Source organism: Clinocottus analis, unplaced genomic scaffold (genome assembly GCF_023055335.1).
Source record: "Clinocottus analis isolate CAN_PGR_092001 unplaced genomic scaffold, fCliAna1.0.p SCAF_8, whole genome shotgun sequence".
NCBI classification, from domain to species: Eukaryota; Metazoa; Chordata; class Actinopteri; order Perciformes; family Cottidae; genus Clinocottus; species Clinocottus analis.
Window position 1 is genome coordinate 20,424,450 of NW_027176240.1, and position 22,248 is coordinate 20,446,697.

Here is a 22,248-nt window from a genome sequence, read left to right on the forward strand (position 1 = left end):
ACAGCAGCAGAGAGAAAAGTCTCCTGAACCCAGCTGTGTGTCCATGAAGAGTGATCAGTCTAAAGGTGATTGGATGAACTTCAAAGATGGACAACGTTCTTATGACCCAGAGTAAGTTCTTAAAACAGATGAAACAAGATGACTAACTGTCACACAGATGGTCGTCCTTCATCTCCAGTCTTTAGCATCTGGTTTATAAAATGATTAATCATGACACAACACAACATCTTTAACTTATTGTTGTATTTGTGTTGTAATATCATGAACAATAAACAGTCTGTGGTGCAAACACAATGTGAGCTGATGGTTCATGACTCCTCCACAGAGAGGACCAGGAGAGCTCAGAGGTTCCCAGAGGTCCGTCTGCCCAGCAGCATCAAACACACCTGGACTCCATATTTATGGTCTGTACCTGTACAACTACTTTTACATGTCTTCTGTTCACCATCATCTCCATGCTGCACTCTTTAGACCAGTGGGTTGTCAGTCTGTCCAACACGGATCTGATGTTTGCTTCCATGGTTTTAGTTTGTCATTCAGAGAATATTCTGTTCCAGCTGCTGGAGGAGAACATCCTCACTTTTGTGAAGGACGAGCTGAAGAAGATCCAGAAGGTTCTGAGTTCAGATTACCCAGAATGCTTAGCGATTCAGAGAGAGGATGAGGAGGTGTTGGATGGTGAGGATGAAGAGCAGAGGAGGAGGAGCAGAGAAGCATTTCAGAAGATCTCACTGCACTTCCTGAGGAGCATGAAGCAGGAGGAGCTGGCTGACTGTTTGCAGAGCAGTAAGAGGATTTCTCTAAAGATTTAACTTGCTGGATGAATGGAACGTTTACTAATGTCTCAAGAGATGGACCAGAATATATTCATAGACTCATTCTTTGAGGAAATGACATGTTAAAAATATATTCTGATCTTCTTTGTTGTGTGTTCATTCAGGACTTCTTGCTGCAGTTTGTCAGCGTGAACTCAAATCTAACCTGAAGAAGAAGTTCCAGTGTGTGTTTGAGGGGATCGCTAAAGCAGGAAACCCAACCCTTCTGAACCAGATCTACACAGAGCTCTACATCACAGAGGGAGGGACTGCAGAGGTCAACAATGAACATGAGGTCAGACAGATTGAAACAGCATCCAGGAAACCACACAGACCAGAAACCACCATCAGACAAGAAGACTTCTTTAAAGCCTCACCTGGAGGAGAGGAACCAATCAGAACAGTGATGACAAAGGGAGTGGCTGGCATCGGGAAAACAGTCCTAACACAGAAGTTCACTCTGGACTGGGCCGAAGACAAAGCCAACAAGGACATCCAGTTCATGTTTCCATTCACGTTCAGAGAGCTGAATGTGCTGAAAGAGAAGAAGTTCAGCTTGGTGGAACTTGTTCATCACTTCTTCTCTGAAACCAAAGAAGCAGGAATCTGCAGGTTTGAAGAGTTCCCCGTTGTGTTCATCTTTGACGGTCTGGATGAGTGTCGACTTCCTCTGGACTTCCACAACAATGAGGTCCTGACTGACGTCACAGAGTCCACCTCAGTGGATGTGCTGCTGACAAACCTCATCAGGGGGAAGCTGCTTCCCTCTGCTCGCCTCTGGATAACCACACGACCTGCAGCAGCCAATCAGATCCCTCCTGACTGTGTTGACCTGGTGACAGAGGTCAGAGGGTTCACTGACCCACAGAAGAAGGACTACTTCAGCAAGAGGTTCAGAGATGAGGAGCAGGCCAGCAGGATCATCTCCCACATCAAGACCTCACGAAGCCTCCACATCATGTGTCACATCCCAGTCTTCTGCTGGATCACTGCTACAGTTCTGGAGGTCGTGTTGAAGATGACAGAGGCAGGACAGCTGCCCAAGACCCTGACTGAGATGTACATCCACTTCCTGGTGGTTCAGTCCAAAGTGAAGAAGGTCAAGTATGATGGAGGAGCTGAGACAGATCCACACTGGAGTCCAGAGAGCAGGAAGATGATCGAGTCTCTGGGAAAACTGGCTTTTGATCAGCTGCAGAAAGGGAACCTGATCTTCTATGAATCCGACCTGACAGAGTGTGGCATCGATATCAGAGCAGCCTCAGTGTACTCAGGAGTGTTCACACAGATCTTTAGAGAGGAGAAAGGACTGTACCAGGACAAGGTGTTCTGCTTCGTCCATCTGAGTGTTCAGGAGTTTCTGGCTGCTCTTCATGTCCATCTGACCTTCATCAACTCTGGTGTCAACCTGCTGGCAGAAGAGCAACCAAGACCCTATCGGCCTAAATTATTGAGAGCAAAACCTAAACCAAAACATCTCTACCAGAGTGCTGTGGACAAGGCCTTACAGAGTCCAAATGGACACCTGGACTTGTTCCTCCGCTTCCTCCTGGGTCTTTCACTGGAGACCAATCAGACTCTCCTACAAGGTCTGCTGACACAGACAGGAAGTAGCTCACAGACCAATCAGAAAACAGTCCAGTACATCAAGAAGAAGATAAGTGAGAAAGTGTCTCCAGAGAAAAGCATCAATCTGTTCCACTGTCTGAATGAACTGAATGATGGTTCTCTAGTGGAGGAGATCCAACAGTCCCTGAGGTCAGGACGTCTCTCCACAGATGAACTGTCTCCTGCTCAGTGGTCAGCTCTGGTCTTCATCTTATTGTCATCAGCAGAAGATCTGGATGTGTTTGACCTGAAGAAATACTCTGCTTCAGAGGAGGCTCTTCTGAGGCTGTTGCCAGTAGTCAAAGCCTCCAACAAAGCTCTGTATGTGGAGACATTATGGATACATTGATATTACTACATGTGTTTGATATTTTACTTTGATTAACTATTTTGTTTGTATTAATCCCTGTTCCTCCCCTAGGCTGAGTAGATGTAACCTCTCAGAGAGAAGCTGTGAAGCTCTGTCCTCAGTCCTCAGCTCCCAGTCCTCTAGTCTGAAACAGCTGGACCTGAGTCACAACAAGCTGCAGGATTCAGGAGTGAAGCTTCTCTCTGCTGGACTGGAGAGTCCACACTGTACACTGGAGACTCTCAGGTCAGGATCAGATGATTTACCACAAAGATGAAAAAGTGGTCTAAGTGTCTGATCTACTGGGTTCATGCTACTGTTCCCAACATGTTGCTGTGGAGAACAATGTCTACTAGTGTCTCTGTGATATGCTTTTGGATATAATGCTGTGAACCGAATGCTGAACTGGCCACTATCCTGCTGGGATCAAAGTGTTGGAGGTCTTGTCCAACCAACATGAACATCCTTTGGCCCTCCTGCTGAATAATAACTCATGGAATGATTATAATGATTCAGTAAAACATTCTCAGCTGAGGATGCACAGCTTCAGCATCCACAGACCATTTACAGTCTAACCTGCTGATAGTTCACTGTCTGTGTTTCAACTCATGAACCCTGAACAACAAGTTCTGCATAGTTTTAGTTCTCCCAGTCACTGAGCCTACTGGCCTCTCATTGGTTAGTCTCACAGCATGCAATTGGCTAAAAGTTTCACGGGGCGGAGTCATCCTTTGTCTTGGTAAAAACAGTCCACAACCTAGTAGCCCCCTGCCTCTGGTGTTTGAAGTCCTCCCTCCTGTGTAGCTAACAAAATAGTCTCCATTAAAGCTAAAGTTATACAGTCCTATAGCATGCAGCATCCATCTTGTTTTACACATTCCATGAATACCTGGAATACTTCTAAATGATAAAAACTAACAGTGACTTTCTACTATGTTACTAATGCACATTGTTAAGCTAACTGGTAACATGGTCAGACAAATTGTCAAAGCACACAATTGACAGCCTAAAGACACGGGGACAACAGGCAACGAGGCAGGTTGTAAACAATCAGGGCGGGGCTGTCAATCACACAGAAGGGAACACACAAGGATGGAGGGCGGGGCTAACAGCGAGCTAAGCAGACCTGCTTTCAAGTTTCCATCACGCATGTCTCACCAGCAGAGTGAGATGCACCAACAGAGTCCACAGGGAATAGTCTCCATCTACAAAGTTAGAGCTTCTACTGCACTGGAAGAACTGGTTTCACTGGAATCAGGATTTAAATGTGTTTACAGTGACATGATTTTAACTCAATGTCTGTTTACAAAAGAAGATGAAACCAAAATGAAAGCCACTCATGTTGATTATGAAATTAATGATTCATTGTGTATCAATATAATAAACTCTGTGTGTTGTTTTGTGTGTTTGCAGGCTGTATGACTGTGAGATCACAGAGGAAGGCTGTTCTTCTCTGGGATCAGCTCTGAAGTCAAACCCCTCCAGTCTGAGAAAACTGAATCTGAGCTCCAACAAGCTGCAGGATTCAGGAGTGAAGCTGCTGAGTGGTTTTCTGGAGAGTCCACATTGTAGACTGGAGACTCTGAGGTGGGTTCACTGTCTGCTGCTAGTGTAGCACCTTCATGTTTAATCAATAACTCTATTGATTTATCTACGTATTGATCAGTGAAGTGTTACATGTTCTGGTAATATGTTCCACTTCACATCAGCTGCCTCGTTGTCTGCATGTCGTCCTCTACAATCATGACATGTACAACTTGTCTGGCTTCATGCTGTTGGATGGATTACTGAACAGGACTAAAGGGCCCAGACCCAGGGGCCCAAAGTGTCAGGGCCCCTTTTCTTAATAACAAAATGTCATTCAAAGAGACACAAATAGACTCAAAAAGTAATAATGAGAATATTAAATATATTAAACTTGATAAATATTATAAATACAATGAATTGTATACTCTGAAGTCAATACTCATCATAAAAAAGTGTAATTTAATTACATGTAAAGAACCAAACCTTTATTCATTTTTAATCCAATATTTCATCATTTCTTTTAAGAGCATTTTGCATTTTTAAATAACTTTTTCACATGTTTTGATCTGCTCTGAATAATCTGGATCAATACTGATCAATACATTTAGTAACAGAAGTCTAAAAGTTATAGAAAGCATCATCATTTCACATCTTTAACAACCTGTTGTGCTCCAGGTTCATGTGAACATTTGCTGTGATGAGTTTGTCCTCAACGTTAATATGATATTGAAACAAGTCATGAACTCTCCTCCGTGAGCTGCTTCTACACGTCTGCTGCCAGCTGCAGGAAACCTTGTGAAGTGGAGTTCCACATTTACAACATGACACATCTGATGGATTATGAACAGATTGTTTCTCTTCATATTTCTTCTTGATGCAGATTGAGTTCCTGCAGCTTGACAGAGGTCAGCTGTTCTTCTCTCAGCTCTGAAGTCTGAAGTGCTCTGAAGTCATCTACTGCATCCCAGTTCATGCTGCTGTTCCCAACATGTTGCTGTGGAGAACAATGTCTACTAGTGTCTCTGTGATATGCTTTACGACATAATGCTGTGAACTGAATGCTGAACTGGCCACTATCCTGCTGGGGTCAAAGTGTTGGAGGTCTTGTCCAACCATCATGAACATCCTTTGGCCCTCCTGCTTTCAGGGAACCAGGACGCTTTAAGTCCTGCTTTTAGTTTGTTAGAGCTTCTACTGCACTGGAAGAACTGGTTTCACTGGAATCAGGATTTAAATGAGTTTACAGTGACATGATTTTAACAAAATGTCTGTTTACAAAAGAAGAAGAAGAAACCAAAATGAAAGCCACTCATGTTGATGATGAAAATAATGATTCATTGTGTATCAATATAATAAACTCTGTGTGTTGTTTTGTGTGTTTGCAGGCTGTCACGCTGTGAGATCACAGAGGAAGGCTGTTCTTCTCTGAGATCAGCTCTGAAGTCAAACCCCTCCAGTCTGAGAGAACTGAATCTGAGCTTCAACAAGCTGCAGGATTCAGGAGTGAAGCTGCTGAGTGGTTTTCTGGAGAGTCCACATTGTAGACTGGAGACTCTGAGGTGGGTTCACTGTCTGCTGCTAGTGTAGCACCTTCATGTTTAATCAATAACTCTATTGATTTATCTACGTATTGATCCATCAAGTGTTACATGTTCTGGTACTATTGTTCAGGACTGGAGACCAAAGACAGTAGGACTCAGATGCAGACTTGAGTCCTGGTAGTAGGGTGCAAACACAAGGTCTTTACTCCAGCAGGGTTCAGTACACTGATGATCAGTCGCTCAGGCCCAGGAAACACAATCTACAGACAAAAACTGGTTTGTGGGGAAAAAAAGAAGAAAAAGAATAAATCATTTCACTGGAATCAGGATTTAAATTTCTTTACAGTGACATGATTTTAACAAAATGTCTGTTTACAAAAGAAGAAGAAACCAAAATGAAAGTCACTCATGTTGATGACGAAAATAATGATTCATTGTGTTTCGATATAATAAACTCTGTGTGTTGTTTTGTGTGTTTGCAGTCTGTCACGCTGTGAGATCACAGAGGAAGGCTGTTCTTCTCTGGGATCAGCTCTGAAGTCAAACCCCTCCAGTCTGAGAAAACTGGATCTGAGATACAACAAGCTGCAGGATTCAGGAGTGAAGCTGCTGAGTGGTTTTCTGGAGAGTCCACATTGTAGACTGGAGACTCTGAGGAGGGTTCACTGTCTGCTGCTAGTGTAGCACCTTCATGTTTAATCAATAACTCTATTGATTTATCTACGTATTGATCAGTGAAGTGTTACATGTTCTGGTAATATGTTCCACTTCACATCAGCTGCCTCGTTGTCTGCATGTCGTCCTCTACAATCATGACATGTACAACTTGTCTGGCTTCATGCTGTTGGATGGATTACTGAACAGGACTAAAGGGCCCAGACCCAGGGGCCCCAAGTGTCAGGGCCCAAAGTGTCAGAGGCCCTGTTCTTTATCTACAAAATGTCACTCTAAGAGAAACAAAAAAAACAGTATGAATGAGAATACTATATATATACTAAACTTGATGAATATTATCAATACTAGGAATTCTATATACTTAAGTCAATATGCATCATAAAAAGTGTAATTTAATTAAATGTAAAGAACCAAACCTTTATTCATTTTTAATCCAATATTTTATCATTTCTTTTAAGAGCATTTGGCATTTTTAAATAACTTTTTCACAAGTTTTGATCTGCTCTGAATAATCTGGATCAATACTGATCAATACATTTAGTAACAGAAGTCTAAAAGTTATAGAAAGCATCATCATTTCACATCTTTAACAACCTGTTGTGCTCCAGGTTCATGTGAACATTTGCTGTGATGAGTTTGTCCTCAACGTTAATATGATATTGAAACAAGTCATGAACTCTCCTCCGTGAGCTGCTTCTACACGTCTGCTGCCAGCTGCAGGAAACCTTGTGAAGTGGAGTTCCACATTTACAACATGACACATCTGATGGATTATGAACAGATTGTTTCTCTTCATATTTCTTCTTGATGCAGATTGAGTTCCTGCAGCTTGACAGAGGTCAGCTGTTCTTCTCTCAGCTCTGAAGTCTGAAGTGCTCTGAAGTCATCTACTGCATCCCAGTTCATGCTGCTGTTCCCAACATGTTGCTGTGGAGAACAATGTCTACTAGTGTCTCTGTGATATGCTTTACGACATAATGCTGTGAACTGAATGCTGAACTGGCCACTATCCTGCTGGGGTCAAAGTGTTGGAGGTCTTGTCCAACCAACATGAACATCCTTTGGCCCTCCTGCTTTCAGGGAACCAGGACGCTTTAAGTCCTGCTTTTAGTTTGTTAGAGCTTCTACTGCACTGGAAGAACTGGTTTCACTGGAATCAGGATTTAAATGAGTTTACAGTGACATGATTTTAACTAAATGTCTGTTTACAAAAGAAGAAGAAACCAAAATGAAAGCCACTCATGTTGATGATGAAAATAATGATTCATTGTGTATCAATATAATAAACTCTGTGTGTTATTTTGTATGTTTGCAGTCTGTCATGCTGTGAGATCACAGAGGAAGGCTGTTCTTCTCTGGGATCAGCTCTGAAGTCAAACCCCTCCAGTCTGAGAAAACTGGATCTCAGCGTCAACAAGCTGCAGGATTCAGGAGTGAAGCTTCTCTCTGCTGGACTGGAGAGTCCACACTGTACACTGGAGACTCTCAGGTCAGGATCAGATGATTTACTACAAAGATGACAAAGTAGTCTAATAATGGTGTGTTCACACCGTACGCGTCAAGGTTTCAATGCACGCCAAGCTTACATGCAAAGCGTGCAGCACATCGGACGCATTGAAGCAGCACGAACAACTTTGATGGTCGCGGGGCGAACTCTGATCAACTCGCGAGGTGTCGACTCGCGAGTTGAAATTTCCCAACTCTGGCAGAAAAACGTGTGAGTCATAGTTGCGTCAGCCAATCAGTGTTGAGATGGTCCGCTCGTCACCGCCGTCCTGCTGGAGCTGAGTAAAGCTGCTGCTGGTCCTCCGGAAGAAGATGATAGCGGCTTCATTCAGGCTGTTGTGAGACTACGGATATTATTATGAACCCAGACACCATGGAGTTTATGTTCACACGTTTTTGTGACTTCCACAACAAGTATAAAGCAGATCCATAATCTATAACAAAAGTGATCTTTTCATATAGAAAAGCGGGCCCCCTCTGTGGCGCTGCAGTTAGTCATGCTGCTTTTGGTGTGAACACTTTTTCTCGCTGCGCATCGAAAAAAATGTTGACGCGGGTCGAGAACATTTTTGACGTGTTTGGTGTGAACGCACAATAAGTGTCTGATCTACTGAGTTCATGCTGCTGCTCCCAACATGTTGCTGTGGAGAACAATGTCTACTAGTGTCTCTGTGATATGCTTTACGACATAATGCTGTGAACTGAATGCTGAACTGGCCACTATCCTGCTGGGGTCAAAGTGTTGGAGGTCTTGTTCAACCAACATGAACATCCTTTGGCCCTCCTGCTTTCAGGGAACCAGGACGCATTAACCCTCTAAAATCGACCTCAGTGGGGCCGTGAATTTTCAGTGTTTACATTTTTTAAATATTCATATCTTCTGGAAAAAACGGCGCAGAAAAAATAATCCGCTACTGTTAGATCCGCGAGGTTCTGCAGTTTCCGGCCCCGTCCTCCTTGTGGTCTAACGTGGCTCACAGGAGCTGACAGAGCTGCTGGCCTCTATGTCGAGCTCCGCCTGTCACCGTAATTTGTCAATTCAGGTGTCTGGCGACATTTTGTGTGAAACTACCAAAACTCAGGAAATCTCTAAAGACCTACCCATCCACCAATGCTGCAAAGATCCACTGGTTTTTATTCAGATAGACAACACACTACCACCTAACAAAAAAAAACAGTGTTTTCTTGAATGTTCTAAAAAACACACAAAGCCTCTGCTCCGCTCATCTGTTCAGTTTTACTCTGTGAGGCCACACGCGACGTTGTGCTGGTAAACAGTACATAGTACACACATGTATACAGAGTACACATATACATACAGAGTACATAGTACACACATATATACAGAGTACACATATACATACAGAGTACATAGTACGCACATATATACAGTTTACATAGTGCACACATGTATACAGAGTACAGAGTACACACATGTATACAGAGTACAAAGTACACACATGTATACAGAGTACATAGTACACACATGTACACAGAGTACACACATACATACAGAGTACATATGTTGTTCCTGTTCTTTTAACTGTTCTTGTAAAATGAAACTGAAACATGCACATTGTGGAAACAGTAAATAGTTTTTTTTTCTATAGTACATATTTTGACTCAAATATATACTACATATTTAGTTTGTAAACAAACTATTGTATTATTATTTTTTCATTTGAATACACATCATGAAGCTCGGTCTGTAGTATGAAGTCATTCCTCAGTCTCATTGTATCTCAGTCCCTCTCATGTTGATGAAAGTAGTGACAGACCACATTACTACTCAAAAACGACAATACAACATTTGTTTTTAGACATTTATTTACATGTATCTACCATTTTATTAATATATTTTCCTGCTTTTGAGAACCTAAGACCTTTTGGGAAACCAATTTCCATCACCGAAACCGTTCGACCACCTGAGTAAAGTTGTGTTTTCACAAGAGATGTGAAGAACTTCAAATATCAAGATTACATTTTTCAGCCTTAGTCATATTTTCTCTTTACACTTTTGCCTCATGGCAATGGTGCCTCATTATATAGAGAGCTGAGATTGTTAGATTTAACTGAATATGTACCACATATGCAAGTACCTTTAAAAGGTGAATTTAAGAAATTATGTAAAATAAATCGAGAAAATGACCTTTAGCTTCTACTGGACTGGAAGAACTCATTTCACTGGAATCAGGATTTAAATGTGTTTACAGTGACATGATTTTAACTAAATGTCTGTTTACAAAGGAAGAAGAAACCAAAATGAAAGCCACTCATGTTGATGATGAAAATAATGATTCATTGTGTATCAATATAATAAACTCTGTGTGTTGTTTTGTGTGTCTGCAGTCTGTCAGACTGTGAGATCACAGAGGAAGGCTGTTCTTCTCTGGGATCAGCTCTGAAGTCAAACCCCTCCAGTCTGAGAAAACTGAATCTGAGCTTCAACAAGCTGCAGGATTCAGGAGTGAAGCTGCTGAGTGGTTTTCTGGAGAGTCCACATTGTAGACTGGGGACTCTGAGGTGGGTTCACTGTCTGCTGCTAGTGTAGCACCTTCATGTTTAATCAATAACTCTATTGATTTATCTACGTATTGATCAGTGAAGTGTTACATGTTCTGGTAATATGTTCCACTTCACATCAGCTGCCTCGTTGTCTGCATGTCGTCCTCTAAAATTATGACATGTACAACTTGTCTGGCTTCATGCTGTTGGATGGATTACTGAACAGGACTAAAGGGCCCAGACCCAGGGGCCCCAAGTGTCAGGGCCCTGTTCTTTATCTACAACATGTCACTCAAAGAGAAACAAAAAGATTCAAAGAGTATTGATGAGAATACTATGTATGTACTAAATTTGATAAATATTTTAAATACTATGAATTCTACACACTGAAGTCAATATTCATCATAAAAAGTGTAATTTAATTACATGTTAAGAACCAAACCTTTATTCATTTTTAATCCAATATTTCATCATTTTTTTAAGAGCATTTGGCATTTTTAAATAACTTTTTCACATGTTTTGATCTGCTCTGAATAATCTGGATCAATACTGATCAATACATTTCATAACAGAACTGTAAAAGTTATAGAAAGCATCATCATTTCACATCTTTAACAACCTGTTGTGCTCCAGGTTCATGTGAACATTTGCTGTGATGAGTTTGTCCTCAACGTTAATATGATATTGAAACAAGTCATGAACTCTCCTCCGTGAGCTGCTTCTACACGTCTGCTGCCAGCTGCAGGAAACCTTGTGAAGTGGAGTTCCACATTTAAAACATGACACATCTGATGGATTATGAACAGATTGTTTCTCTTCATATTTCTTCTTGATGCAGATTGAGTTCCTGCAGCTTGACAGAGGTCAGCTGTTCTTCTCTCAGCTCTGAAGTCTGAAGTGCTCTGAAGTCATCTACTGCATCCCAGTTCATGCTGCTGTTCCCAACATGTTGCTGTGGAGAACAATGTCTACTAGTGTCTCTGTGATATGCTTTACGACATAATGCTGTGAACTGAATGCTGAACTGGCCACTATCCTGCTGGGGTCAAAGTGTTGGAGGTCTTGTTCAACCATCATGAACATCCTTTGGCCCTCCTGCTTTCAGGGAACCAGGACGCTTTAAGTCCTGCTTTTAGTTTGTTAGAGCTTCTACTGCACTGGAAGAACTGGTTTCACTGGAATCAGGATTTAAATGTGTTTACAGTGACATGATTTTAACTAAATGTCTGTTTACAAAAGAAGAAGAAACCAAAATGAAAGCCACTCATGTTGATGATGAAAATAATGATTCATTGTGTATCGATGTAGTAAACTCTGTGTTGTTTTGTGTGTTTGAAGGCTGTTTGGCTGTGAGATCACAGAGGAAGGCTGTTCTTCTCTGGGATCAGCTCTGAAGTCAAACCCCTCCAGTCTGAGAAAACTGGATCTGAGATACAACAAGCTGCAGGATTCAGGAGTGAAGCTGCTGAGTGGTTTTCTGGAGAGTCCACATTGTAGACTGGAGACTCTGAGGTGGGTTCACTGTCTGCTGCTCGTGTAGCACCTTCATGTTTAATCAATAACTCTATTGATTTATCTACGTATTGATCAGTGAAGTGTTACATGTTCTGGTAATATGTTCCACTTCACATCAGCTGCCTCGTTGTCTGCATGTCGTCCTCTACAATCATGACATGTACAACTTGTCTGGCTTCATGCTGTTGGATGGATTACTGAACAGGACTAAAGGGCCCAGACCCAGGGGCCCAAAGTGTCAGGGCCCAAAGTGTCACGGCCATGTTCTTTATCTACAAAATGTCACTCAAAAAGACAGAAAAAGACTCAGAGTATTGATGGGAATACTATATATACTACACTTGATGAATATTATATATACTATCAATAATATACCCTGAAGTCAATGTTTATCATAAAAAGTATAATTTAATTACATTCATGATGAAAATAATGAATCATTGTGTGTCAATATAATAAACTCTGTGTGTTGTTTTGTGTGTTTGCAGTCTGTATGACTGTGAGATCACAGAGGAAGGCTGTTCTTCTCTGGGATCAGCTCTGAAGTCAAACCCCTCCAGTCTGAGAGAACTGGATCTGAGATACAACAAGCTGCAGGATTCAGATGTGAAGCTGCTGAGTGGTTTTCTGGAGAGTCCACATTGTAGACTGGAGACTCTGATGTAAGTAGAGGGTTGAATCAGTCCATGCTGGTTTAGCACTATTGTACCAAATTTCTCAAGGAAGTGAAGCTGCATCAGCTGACGGCATCAGAGATGTTTAGAGACAGTGGTCCTCATTCATCAAACTATCAAACTATTGATCATCTTTGTCACAGCTCTGAGATCAGTCTGACTGAAGCTGCACATCACTGGCTCTCACTTCATAGAACCAGCATTACATTTAGTAACCTGATGTCTTACTGCTCAGTCTTTACCTCCATGGAGCCAATCATCAGTCACGGCTGAAATAACCACTAGTGCTGCTGTGTTCATGTTGAGGAAGTTCAGATATCCAAGGAAACCAAACTTCATCACGTCTGCTTCATGTGTGGCGACTGTGGCTCAGTGGTTAGCATGCCCGTCTTTCAATCAGAGGGACGGTGGTTTGATCCCTGGCTCTGCTTTTCCATGTCGTTGTGTCCTTGAGCAAGGCACTTAGCCCTACTTACTCCCCGTTGCTGTGTCTACGGTGTATTGAGCAACAATGTAAGTCGCTTTGGATAAAAGCGTCAGCTAAATGACATGTCATGACATCATCTGGAGGCCGTATTCTCTGTTTCTAGCAAGACACATGTCTGCTGCTTTACTGCAGCTGTAAGAACCCAAAATACACAGATTCAGCTGTGATTTAATTACAATAAACAGATAAAAAATTAAGCAGAAATAACTACATAATGATGCAGATTCATGAAAAGTCTAAATTCATGTTTTTTCCACAAGACAAGAAAACAACTTATAAAATGTTAGTTTTCTAAATGGAGTCTGGATCAAACAATGCTAAGCTAAGCTAACGTTGTAGCTGCTCCATTAACACTCATAATAATGTTATCAAGACGTAAATCCTGGACACTGATCCATCTCTTCTTCTTCTCCTCCTCTCATCAGCTGGAAGTGATCATGCTGAGTCCTGGTGATCCAGAGAGCATCAGGAGACTGGAGACTGGTCCACCCCTCCAGCTGGTTTGGTTTAGTCTCCCACACAGCAGAAGACTTTTAAAGACTAAAGTCTGACCCCCTCTCACACATACAGACATTGGGCCTCATGTAACAACAGCTAAAACAGCTGTCATGTCACATCATTTTGTACAGATATTCATGTTCCCCAGAGGATGTCTTCATCCTGATGTTGTTCACCCTCAGACTTTTCCTTCTGGGCCAGAATGACGATAAAGTTTTAGTTATTTAAAAAAAAAAGAGAAATGAGAACAAAAAAAAGAGACCAAACAAAGTTCATGTCTGCTGCAGTGTCTTCTTTGATAAAAACCACTAGGGGGCGACAAAGATAAACAATCTTTAAATTCTTTACACGGTGGTTTAAATGAACAAAAACACAAGTTTTGAGTTTAAGAGTTGTTTGAATGTATTTTGCTGTTTCTTATTGACCATTTGTGAAATTGTACATGTGCAATTGTTCAAGAAAAAAATTAAGTTTAGTCCACACTCACTATGTTTGTATTATTATAGAGTGGCAAGAGGCAGTGAAGGAAATATTCATATCATTTACTGACGTAAAAGTACTTAAACAACACAAAATCTCTACATTGAAAATGCTACGTCAGTAAAAGTGTGTAAATATAATCTGGATATTGTTCTTTAAGTATTAAAATTATAGAAATGTCCCCAAAATGGTGGTAAGAATGAGATAAATACAATTGTTATGTTTAACTTGTAAAATCTAAAAATAAAATGATTGAAAGAAATGTCTCCTGTGACTGTTCATCTGATAATCCCCCGTGAGGCTGTGACTCGTCTCAACCCTTATAAAGTGAGTACGTATAACGTCTACAATCTCGCTGCCTATGTTGAACTCACATTGTAGACACACTGCAAAGTCTTCAACCAGAGTTCTTACCTTAAGTTCCTCTGGCAGCGTCGGTCCTCACCTCAGTGTCACACTGCTTCAGGACGGGGAGAAGGTTAGATTGATAAAGAACTGGAGTCTGTAGTTTTATTTACAGCTTACTAAATGGTAAAACTGTGGTTTTATTTCAGTTTTATACTTTTCTTCTATAAATCAGCAACACGTTCAATTCAATGAAGCAGTTACATACAAAAAGTTTGTTGAGGGATTTTCTACATATGTGGTCCTCACGTCAAGATTGATGCTCTGAAGGTAGAGGAGCTTGATGCTCTGAAGGTCTCTACCTTCAGAAGACAGCGACAGGGTTTGGGGAGATACACATGTTGACATTTTGACCCAAGGACAAGGGGAGGATGTGGAAACACATGAAACTGTGACCCTGGTATGGAGATGTGTGTGACGCTGCTTGTAACACTGGGGGTGATAACTACATGAAATAAAATGCATAACTTACATTAATTTGTAGATGTTCTGTGACATTGGCTAGCTGGCACAGCACTATAGCTAATGAGCTGACATGCTAGCCAGCCAGAAAGATGCTAGCGCCGGTTAGCCACAATAGCTCTGAATGAACAAACACAAAGGATTAAAGCTTGTGGAGCTTCTTTGTACCGGAAATTAGTGGAAATAAAAACTTAACAAATTAGCTCAGCCATAAATGTAAAATAAGTTCACACGGTGGATTTAAAACATTTAACGACTCGACCGGTGGCAAACGGCTGCAGCTAACGGCCAAAAACGAGATTTGGGAAAGTCCACGTGTCTCACACAGTCCCGACTGGACCTGTAACCGGATCTCAAGAGAAGATAATTGTTAAATCGTAGATCTTATAATATGAGTCCAAATAAAATATTTATCCATCCGTCCATCTGTCTAACTAACAACTTGTGTGTCTCCTCCTCTCAGGCTGGAGTCTACATGAGTGAACCGGCCCCTGAGTCTTCTAAAGCTGTGGCTTTGATCAGGACGACCTTTGTGACGTCACAGTGTTCCAGCAAATGTGAATGAATTCAAACTTCAAACAACAAAAGCAGGTGTGTGTTATGGGAACCGTCTCTATCCTGCTTCATGTGCCCATCCCCCCATGTGAACCACACCTTCCAGACTAAACAACGCTTATCTTCTCACTTTCCCCCTAAATACACCTGGAACATCAAAGTCAGGGTTTCTTTCATGTCTCTCATAATAAATACAGTACTAACGGCACAATTGCTCCCTTGTCAAAGCATCAAAATCTGCAGCGCTGCGCCGTCCACGCTGGTGGATGAAGAGGCTTCGTGGGTCAGGCCCCACGCAAGAGGAACACTATTAATATTATATTAGTACATGATTATTTAAACTCCCAAATAATTTATTAAAGCAGTTGCTGCATACAGGAGACGGGATAGACTGTGATTTCTATTGAGGGACACCAGAAACATTAAACTGGTTTGTTGGCGGTTCTAATGTTTGGAGACATTATATGAAATATCATGAGATTTGGAATAATGTTTTGAGAAAAATGAAGAATCCTAAACTGTCAGAAGCTGTTGTCTCTGTTTCAGGAATCCTAAAACCATATATATATATATAAAATGTATTTATTTTTGAATGTGTTCAGCACTGTTTAAATTTGACCTACATTTGATGGCGCATACTAATGAGTAGAATGTTTCCATTTGAAATGCTGCAGAATGTTCAACATTAAAGGCATCAGTTCTATGGAAGACCTCTAAAAAGACGGCACAACTAATTCAGGTCAGTGCTGTTTCAACGATGGACAAGTACAGTTCAGGAGACATGACTTCCAAATCGTGGACAGCTACGAGCACTTTTCAGTGGCTTTTCAGGTTTATAAAAACAACATGGTTGGACTGAGTATAAGTAAATAAATGAACTGAAGCATAAACAATGTAACTTAAATCACTCAATTACACTTTGGGACACAAACACCGGCCTCCTGGTTGAAAGTCCTGTGTTTGTATTTCACCCATTCACCATCAATAGTCTTTCTAACTCTTTATAATATGTTAATTGTTCTAAAACGGCTAAATTTAATTTAAAAATCAGTCACTATTACATCAAATGGTGAATCTGGGCTGACGGTCCTTTTGATTTAGCGGCTGACGATCACTGATGCTGGTTCTTCCTTTAGTAACACAGACAGTGGATCATATTGTAGATTTTATCAGCACATGCAGCAAACTAAAGGATGTGTTTCTGTTCTTGCAGGGCGCCACACGGACCCCATCGTCTCTGATGGAAGAAGGAAGATCTTCAGATCAATGATTCATTCTTCAGCAGTATATGAGTCTCCAGCAGAAGAACGAATCATTGATCCAAAGACACGGTCAGGAGTACTGACCGTGTCTGGGTGTTCACCTCCACTTCTGTTCATCTGCCGTATACGGGTCTTTGGATCCTTTTCCCACGTGACCGGCATAGGCTCAGTAGTACCTGGACTAATGGCTGGGGACAGACGTCACGTTACAATATCCTGAGCAGAATCCTTCATGCGTTCAGAACCCTCCCTTTATATCCAGTCAGAAACTACATCTACACTCGGTCCTGTTGTGGTTGGATGAAAGTCTCTCCCTCCCTTGTGGGGAAATTGCAGGATTACAGCAAGAGATAGTTGTAAAAAAAATAAAAAATAAACAGTAATAAATGTAACCCACAATGGCACTATTATATATACAGACAGAATAAACAAGTATTTAAAAATATATTCATACTGCACCAGTGAAAGCTGTTAAAGGAAAGTGACGTGTTTTGTTTGTAGCTCAGTGTGTTGTGCAGTCTGACAGCAGCTTGTATGTTCATGATAACCTTATCAAGAGACGTCTGTCCAGCTGGTGTTGCACTGTGTTACAAGATATGCTGCATCTTCTCACTGTGAATGTCATGCTTCCATATCCATTACTGGCAGATACTATGTTCACAGTTAGCCAGGCTATGACAGTAGATGTCAGTTTGTTTAAAATATACTTCACTTTGTAGTATACAATTCATTTGATTTAAAAGGCATACTATGAAGGTATTCTTAGTTTTATTATTGTATTAGTTCTACAGTTGGCCAGGTGAACAACATGTCTCAGCAAGATGATGTTCAAGAAGGATCAACGAGCACTTTGTGGGGTTCACCAGAGCTTTGTGTACATTATACACTCAGACCTGAATGCTCTGCTGTCCCAAACTGTGAGAACACGGAAAATCTAGAAAAAGTATTTCCTATATTTTAAATACAAAATACATGTATTGTATTTTTGTTACATTTTCTGGCACCAGTATTTTGTATTAATAAATTTAGAGGGGTGTTTTGTATCAAAATACATTTTTGATATAATATCCCATGTCTCTTCAGGTTTTGATACATTTTCTGTATGATATACAAGTTTAAAAGGTGACAAATTACAAATTTACAAGTTTTTTATTGTATAATTTGATTGTTATTCCATCGAGCTAAAAAAAAAACATATGTGGAGTGTGAAGGACGAGTTACATGATCAAAATTGTATAAAGTACACAACTTAAACGTGACATTGTGACATTTAATAAGTCCATATTGACAAAGAGGTATCATGTTACAATACATTTTTCACACAAATCCATTTAAACAAATTACAAACACACCACAAAATACAGGTGCACACAAGAAAATGTGAATTTTGGTGGCATCATCTGCACTACAACAGACACACAAATGGTGGTTACATTGCATGCACAACAAAAAAAACACTCAAGTTCACCTCCACTGCATCAAGAGATTTAAATTATAAACTAAAAGAAATGGGAACAGTTTGTTATCTAAGACATGCAGATCTACAAACAACTACACACACACACTTCTACATGAACTCAGCTGATTTCCTGTAAGTGAAGAAGGGCGGAGCCACAGAGAAAAACATGTGTTTATGTGTGTGTGTGTGTGTGTGTGCGCGTGCACACACACACACACACATAATACTACCAAAATATAGTATTTGCTCATTAATTAATTAATCATTTGGCTTCATAAAGTTGATAAATGGCATGCGTTTAGTGTAACTGTGTGTGTGTGTGCGTGTGTTCGTTTGAGAGAGAGTGTGTGTGCCTGCATGTGGAAGTGTGTATGTGTTGTGCGTGTAATTTCTTTTTTTTTTATGCGTTTGTATGTCTGTGTGTGTCTGCATGTGTGTCTGATTATTTAGAAGTAGAATTTTGAAAGGTTGATTAAATCTTTGGCTGCTGTGACTACAATGTCTGCTCATGTTGGCAGTGTGAGGTCGTAAAGGTCAGAACTGACAGCCGGGTTGACAACAGAGAGCACCTGATGCTTCTCTGCCTATTCAAGTACATTTAAACATGTTTCTCAGGATAGGTTTTGCTTTTGAAACCTTTTTGGGGGGGAATTTCAGGGGCAACTTTTCTTTTTGTAGCTTAGCACAACTCGTTCTTTTTTATGGGCTGAAGATTGTGTAGATGCACGCCTGTGGAGCGCGAATCACTTTCTAAAAGACTTTTTGTGGTTCAGCTTGCGGCCTGATACTGCAGCTTGATGCATTAATGAGGACAGACCACTTCCTCATCACATGGACCTTGAACTTTGACCCTCTTGCTCATATGTCTGCAGTGCAGAAGCATTGTGGGTCAGAACATGTCGTGTATATTGGCAGCAGCTTCAGCACATTTTTCAATGCTTTTATTTATTTCTTCCAGGCTCTTATGCTGCGTTCACACCGAGCGTGTCAAGATTTCGATGCGCGTGCAGATTTCATGTAAAGTCAATGCACAGCCGCGTTGAAGCTGCGTAGACGAGTATTTCCCAGCGGGCAGCGCGTCAGACGCGTAGAAGCAGCACGAACAGCCCGCAGGTCGCGGAGCGAACTCGGGTCGTCGCGCAATGTGAAATTTCCCAACTCCGGCTGCAAAAACGCGTGAGTCATAGTTGCGTCAGCCAATCAGCGTTGAGATGGTCCGCTCGTCACCGCCGTCGTGACGGTGCTGCTGTCTGCTGTCGGTCCTCCAGAAGGAGCTGATAGCGGCTTCATTCAGGCTGTTGTGGGACTACGGATAGTATTATGAACCCAGACACCATGGAGTTTATGTTCAGTGGCAGATTTAGCAAATTGGGGGCCCAAGGCGAAGGTATATATGGGCCCCCCCCTCCATCCGATTTTTGAAAGAGAACGAAAAAAGATTTTACCCACTGAACGGTGGATAGGCAGGTAAAGCTAATCTACAGGGAAGTAAAGGTTGGAGAGGAGAAAAAAAAAACTTCCCCTTTAAACCCTGCATACACTTATTTACTCCAAAATGAAGATGGAAAGCAGAGAACACACAACATGTAGCACTACACACATTAATAGTCACGATGGAACCGAACAGAGAATAAAGTTTCAGATAACACCTGTCTTTGCCAAAACGCTAGGAAAACCAGCACTGTTTATTGTGTGTGTGTGTGTGTGTGTGTGTGTGTGTGTGTGTGTGTGTGTGTGTGTGAGAGAGAGAGAGAGAGATTGTTCTCCACATCACACACTTCTGACACAGACGCCCACTTGTTGACATTGTCTCACAGGTCTTTACAACAACATGATGCGTAGATGTAGGAACTGTACCTGTAAAATGATAATGCATAATAAAAAACATTGTCACCAACTAACAATATGGTCTATGAACAAAATTAGTTTCTTTCTTCTATCATGAAGTGAGAGCATAACATAGCAGTGGGATACATGAATACAATGGTAGACACACATGTAAATAAATGTCTAAAACCAAATGTATTATTATATGTTGGGGATGATGAGCCGTGTCTAGCTTTTTGCGGCCTGCGTGCGGCCTGCTGATCCGCAGAGACGGACTGGAGCTTGCTGCAGCGATGCTGTATGTTGTCCTCTGGACCCTGGCAGCTGTGAATCCTCTCCGTAAAATACATCACTTATAGTTAGTATAAGTACACATGTAACAAATGCTACGTGCTAACGTTGCTACGCTAACAAAGAGCCAGCTATGGTCAGGGCAAAAGCTAAAAATGCTTCTGCTAGCTGCAGTTAGCAGAAGCTAACGCAAACACAGACAGTCTTACAAACCTAAAGTTCACTAAACTAAGTTCACTTCAAGAAAGTTAACGGGGATCATAACAATATTATATTATGCACTATTCAATCTCATAGACACCCTGAAGCCAGTGTCTTAAGCTTGTGCGCTAATTCCATTTAGCTAGCGAAAATGTGAACAAGATAGTTACAGTCTTTCAAACACGTAACAGAGATCTAACACTACTAGGCGTAGTAAGTTCACTTCAAGAAAGTTAACGGGAATAGTGACAACATTTTATTATGCACTGTTCAGTTTCCCTGAGACCATGAAGCCATTTACGACTTGTTAGCTTGCTAGCTCCGTGTTAGCAGCAGCTCTAGGTGGCTTACAGGTCCCGTTACTACGTAACGTTAAATATGCTATTACAAAGTTCCGTAAATACGCTTACCCATTTTCAAATGGATCCCTTTTCTTTGCGTTGTCGTCTTTATCGCCGGTATCGTATCCTCCAGGCTGTGAAGCTGCGCTGTGCTCTCCAGTAGAGCTTCGGCTATAGGCTCAGGCTAAACTGCCTGCTCCTCTCTCTCTCTCTCTCTCTCTCTAGTGGATATTTCATCTATAGCGTATAATGAAAAAGGTAAAAAAATAAATAAATGTCAAGACATATTTTGATGTGTTTGGTGTGAACACACCATTAGAAGTTCTCCTTCCCTTTAAAATGAAATATAGAGTAAATATTTGTATGACAATGCTTTTCAAAAATAAAGTATGCATCTAAAAATGTGCAATTATGATTTTACGTTGACATTACAGTCCTTTCCTCGCCTCCTCAGCTCTTGGTACCGCCCAATGGGAGATAAGAGAAGAGCAGGCGAGGAGAAAGGGGGGAAGGAGAGAGGAGAGAGAAGGCAAGAAGAGAGGAGGCGAGGAGTGAGGAGAGAGAGGAGGCATATATATATATATATATATATATATATATATATGTATATATATATATATATATATATATATATATATATATATATATATATATATATATATTTATAAATGGCACTGACTGTCTCTGTAGTTTCACTTTCTTGATTCTTGTGGTTGAGAGTTTGTTGTCATGTTGAATGCACTTATTGTCACTTTGGATAAAAATGTTAACTAAATGAAATGTAATGTTACACATCTGTCACTATTTAAGGTGTGTAGATAGTTCTGGTGCTCAGTGTGTGCACAGACAATACTTGTGTGTCTTCATGTGTTGCGTGGTGCTGACGTCATGAGAGCTGTTCATGTGCTCATGTTGGATGAATCTGCACATGAGAGGAAAGAGAAGGAAAGACTCTTTCAGGAGGATGGAGTTTAAAAACAGCTCTGAACATGAAATAACGGAGGAGTCCAAATGTGTTGAAAGCTTCTAGTGACGTCACCAGGAGGAGCCCCGCCTCCTCTTTCCTCAACTTAACTTTCACTTTCACTTCTCTCTTCGTCTGTGACGCAGCTCTGAATGCAGCTGGTGAGTAAACCACTGAAAGCAGATTCTCAGCAATGAATATGAATAAATGTTGTAGATGATTGATGTGAGATCGATGAGGAGAATCTGAGCAGCTCGAGCTGATCTCTCCGTTCTTTCTTATTGTGGACTTCATTCCAGAA

At 41.1% G+C, this 22,248-nt stretch overlaps 1 protein-coding gene and 1 long non-coding RNA gene across 2 annotated transcripts; both read left to right on the forward strand.

Moving 5' to 3' along the window:
- Positions 1-948: 948 nt before the first annotated feature.
- Positions 949-15,530, forward strand: LOC137779844 (protein NLRC3-like; the record flags this gene model as incomplete). Its single annotated transcript, XM_068568044.1, has 5 exons — positions 949-2,425; positions 2,495-2,744; positions 7,831-8,004; positions 10,371-10,525; positions 15,511-15,530. Coding segments are annotated over 5 exons (2,076 nt in total), but the record flags the coding sequence as incomplete, so codon positions are not given.
- Positions 15,531-16,214: 684 nt separating this feature from the next.
- On the forward strand, positions 16,215-17,256 carry LOC137780020 (uncharacterized). Its single transcript, XR_011077101.1, has 2 exons — positions 16,215-16,433; positions 16,816-17,256. It is a non-coding gene; the product is annotated as an uncharacterized lncRNA (long non-coding RNA).
- Positions 17,257-22,248: the final 4,992 nt, after the last annotated feature.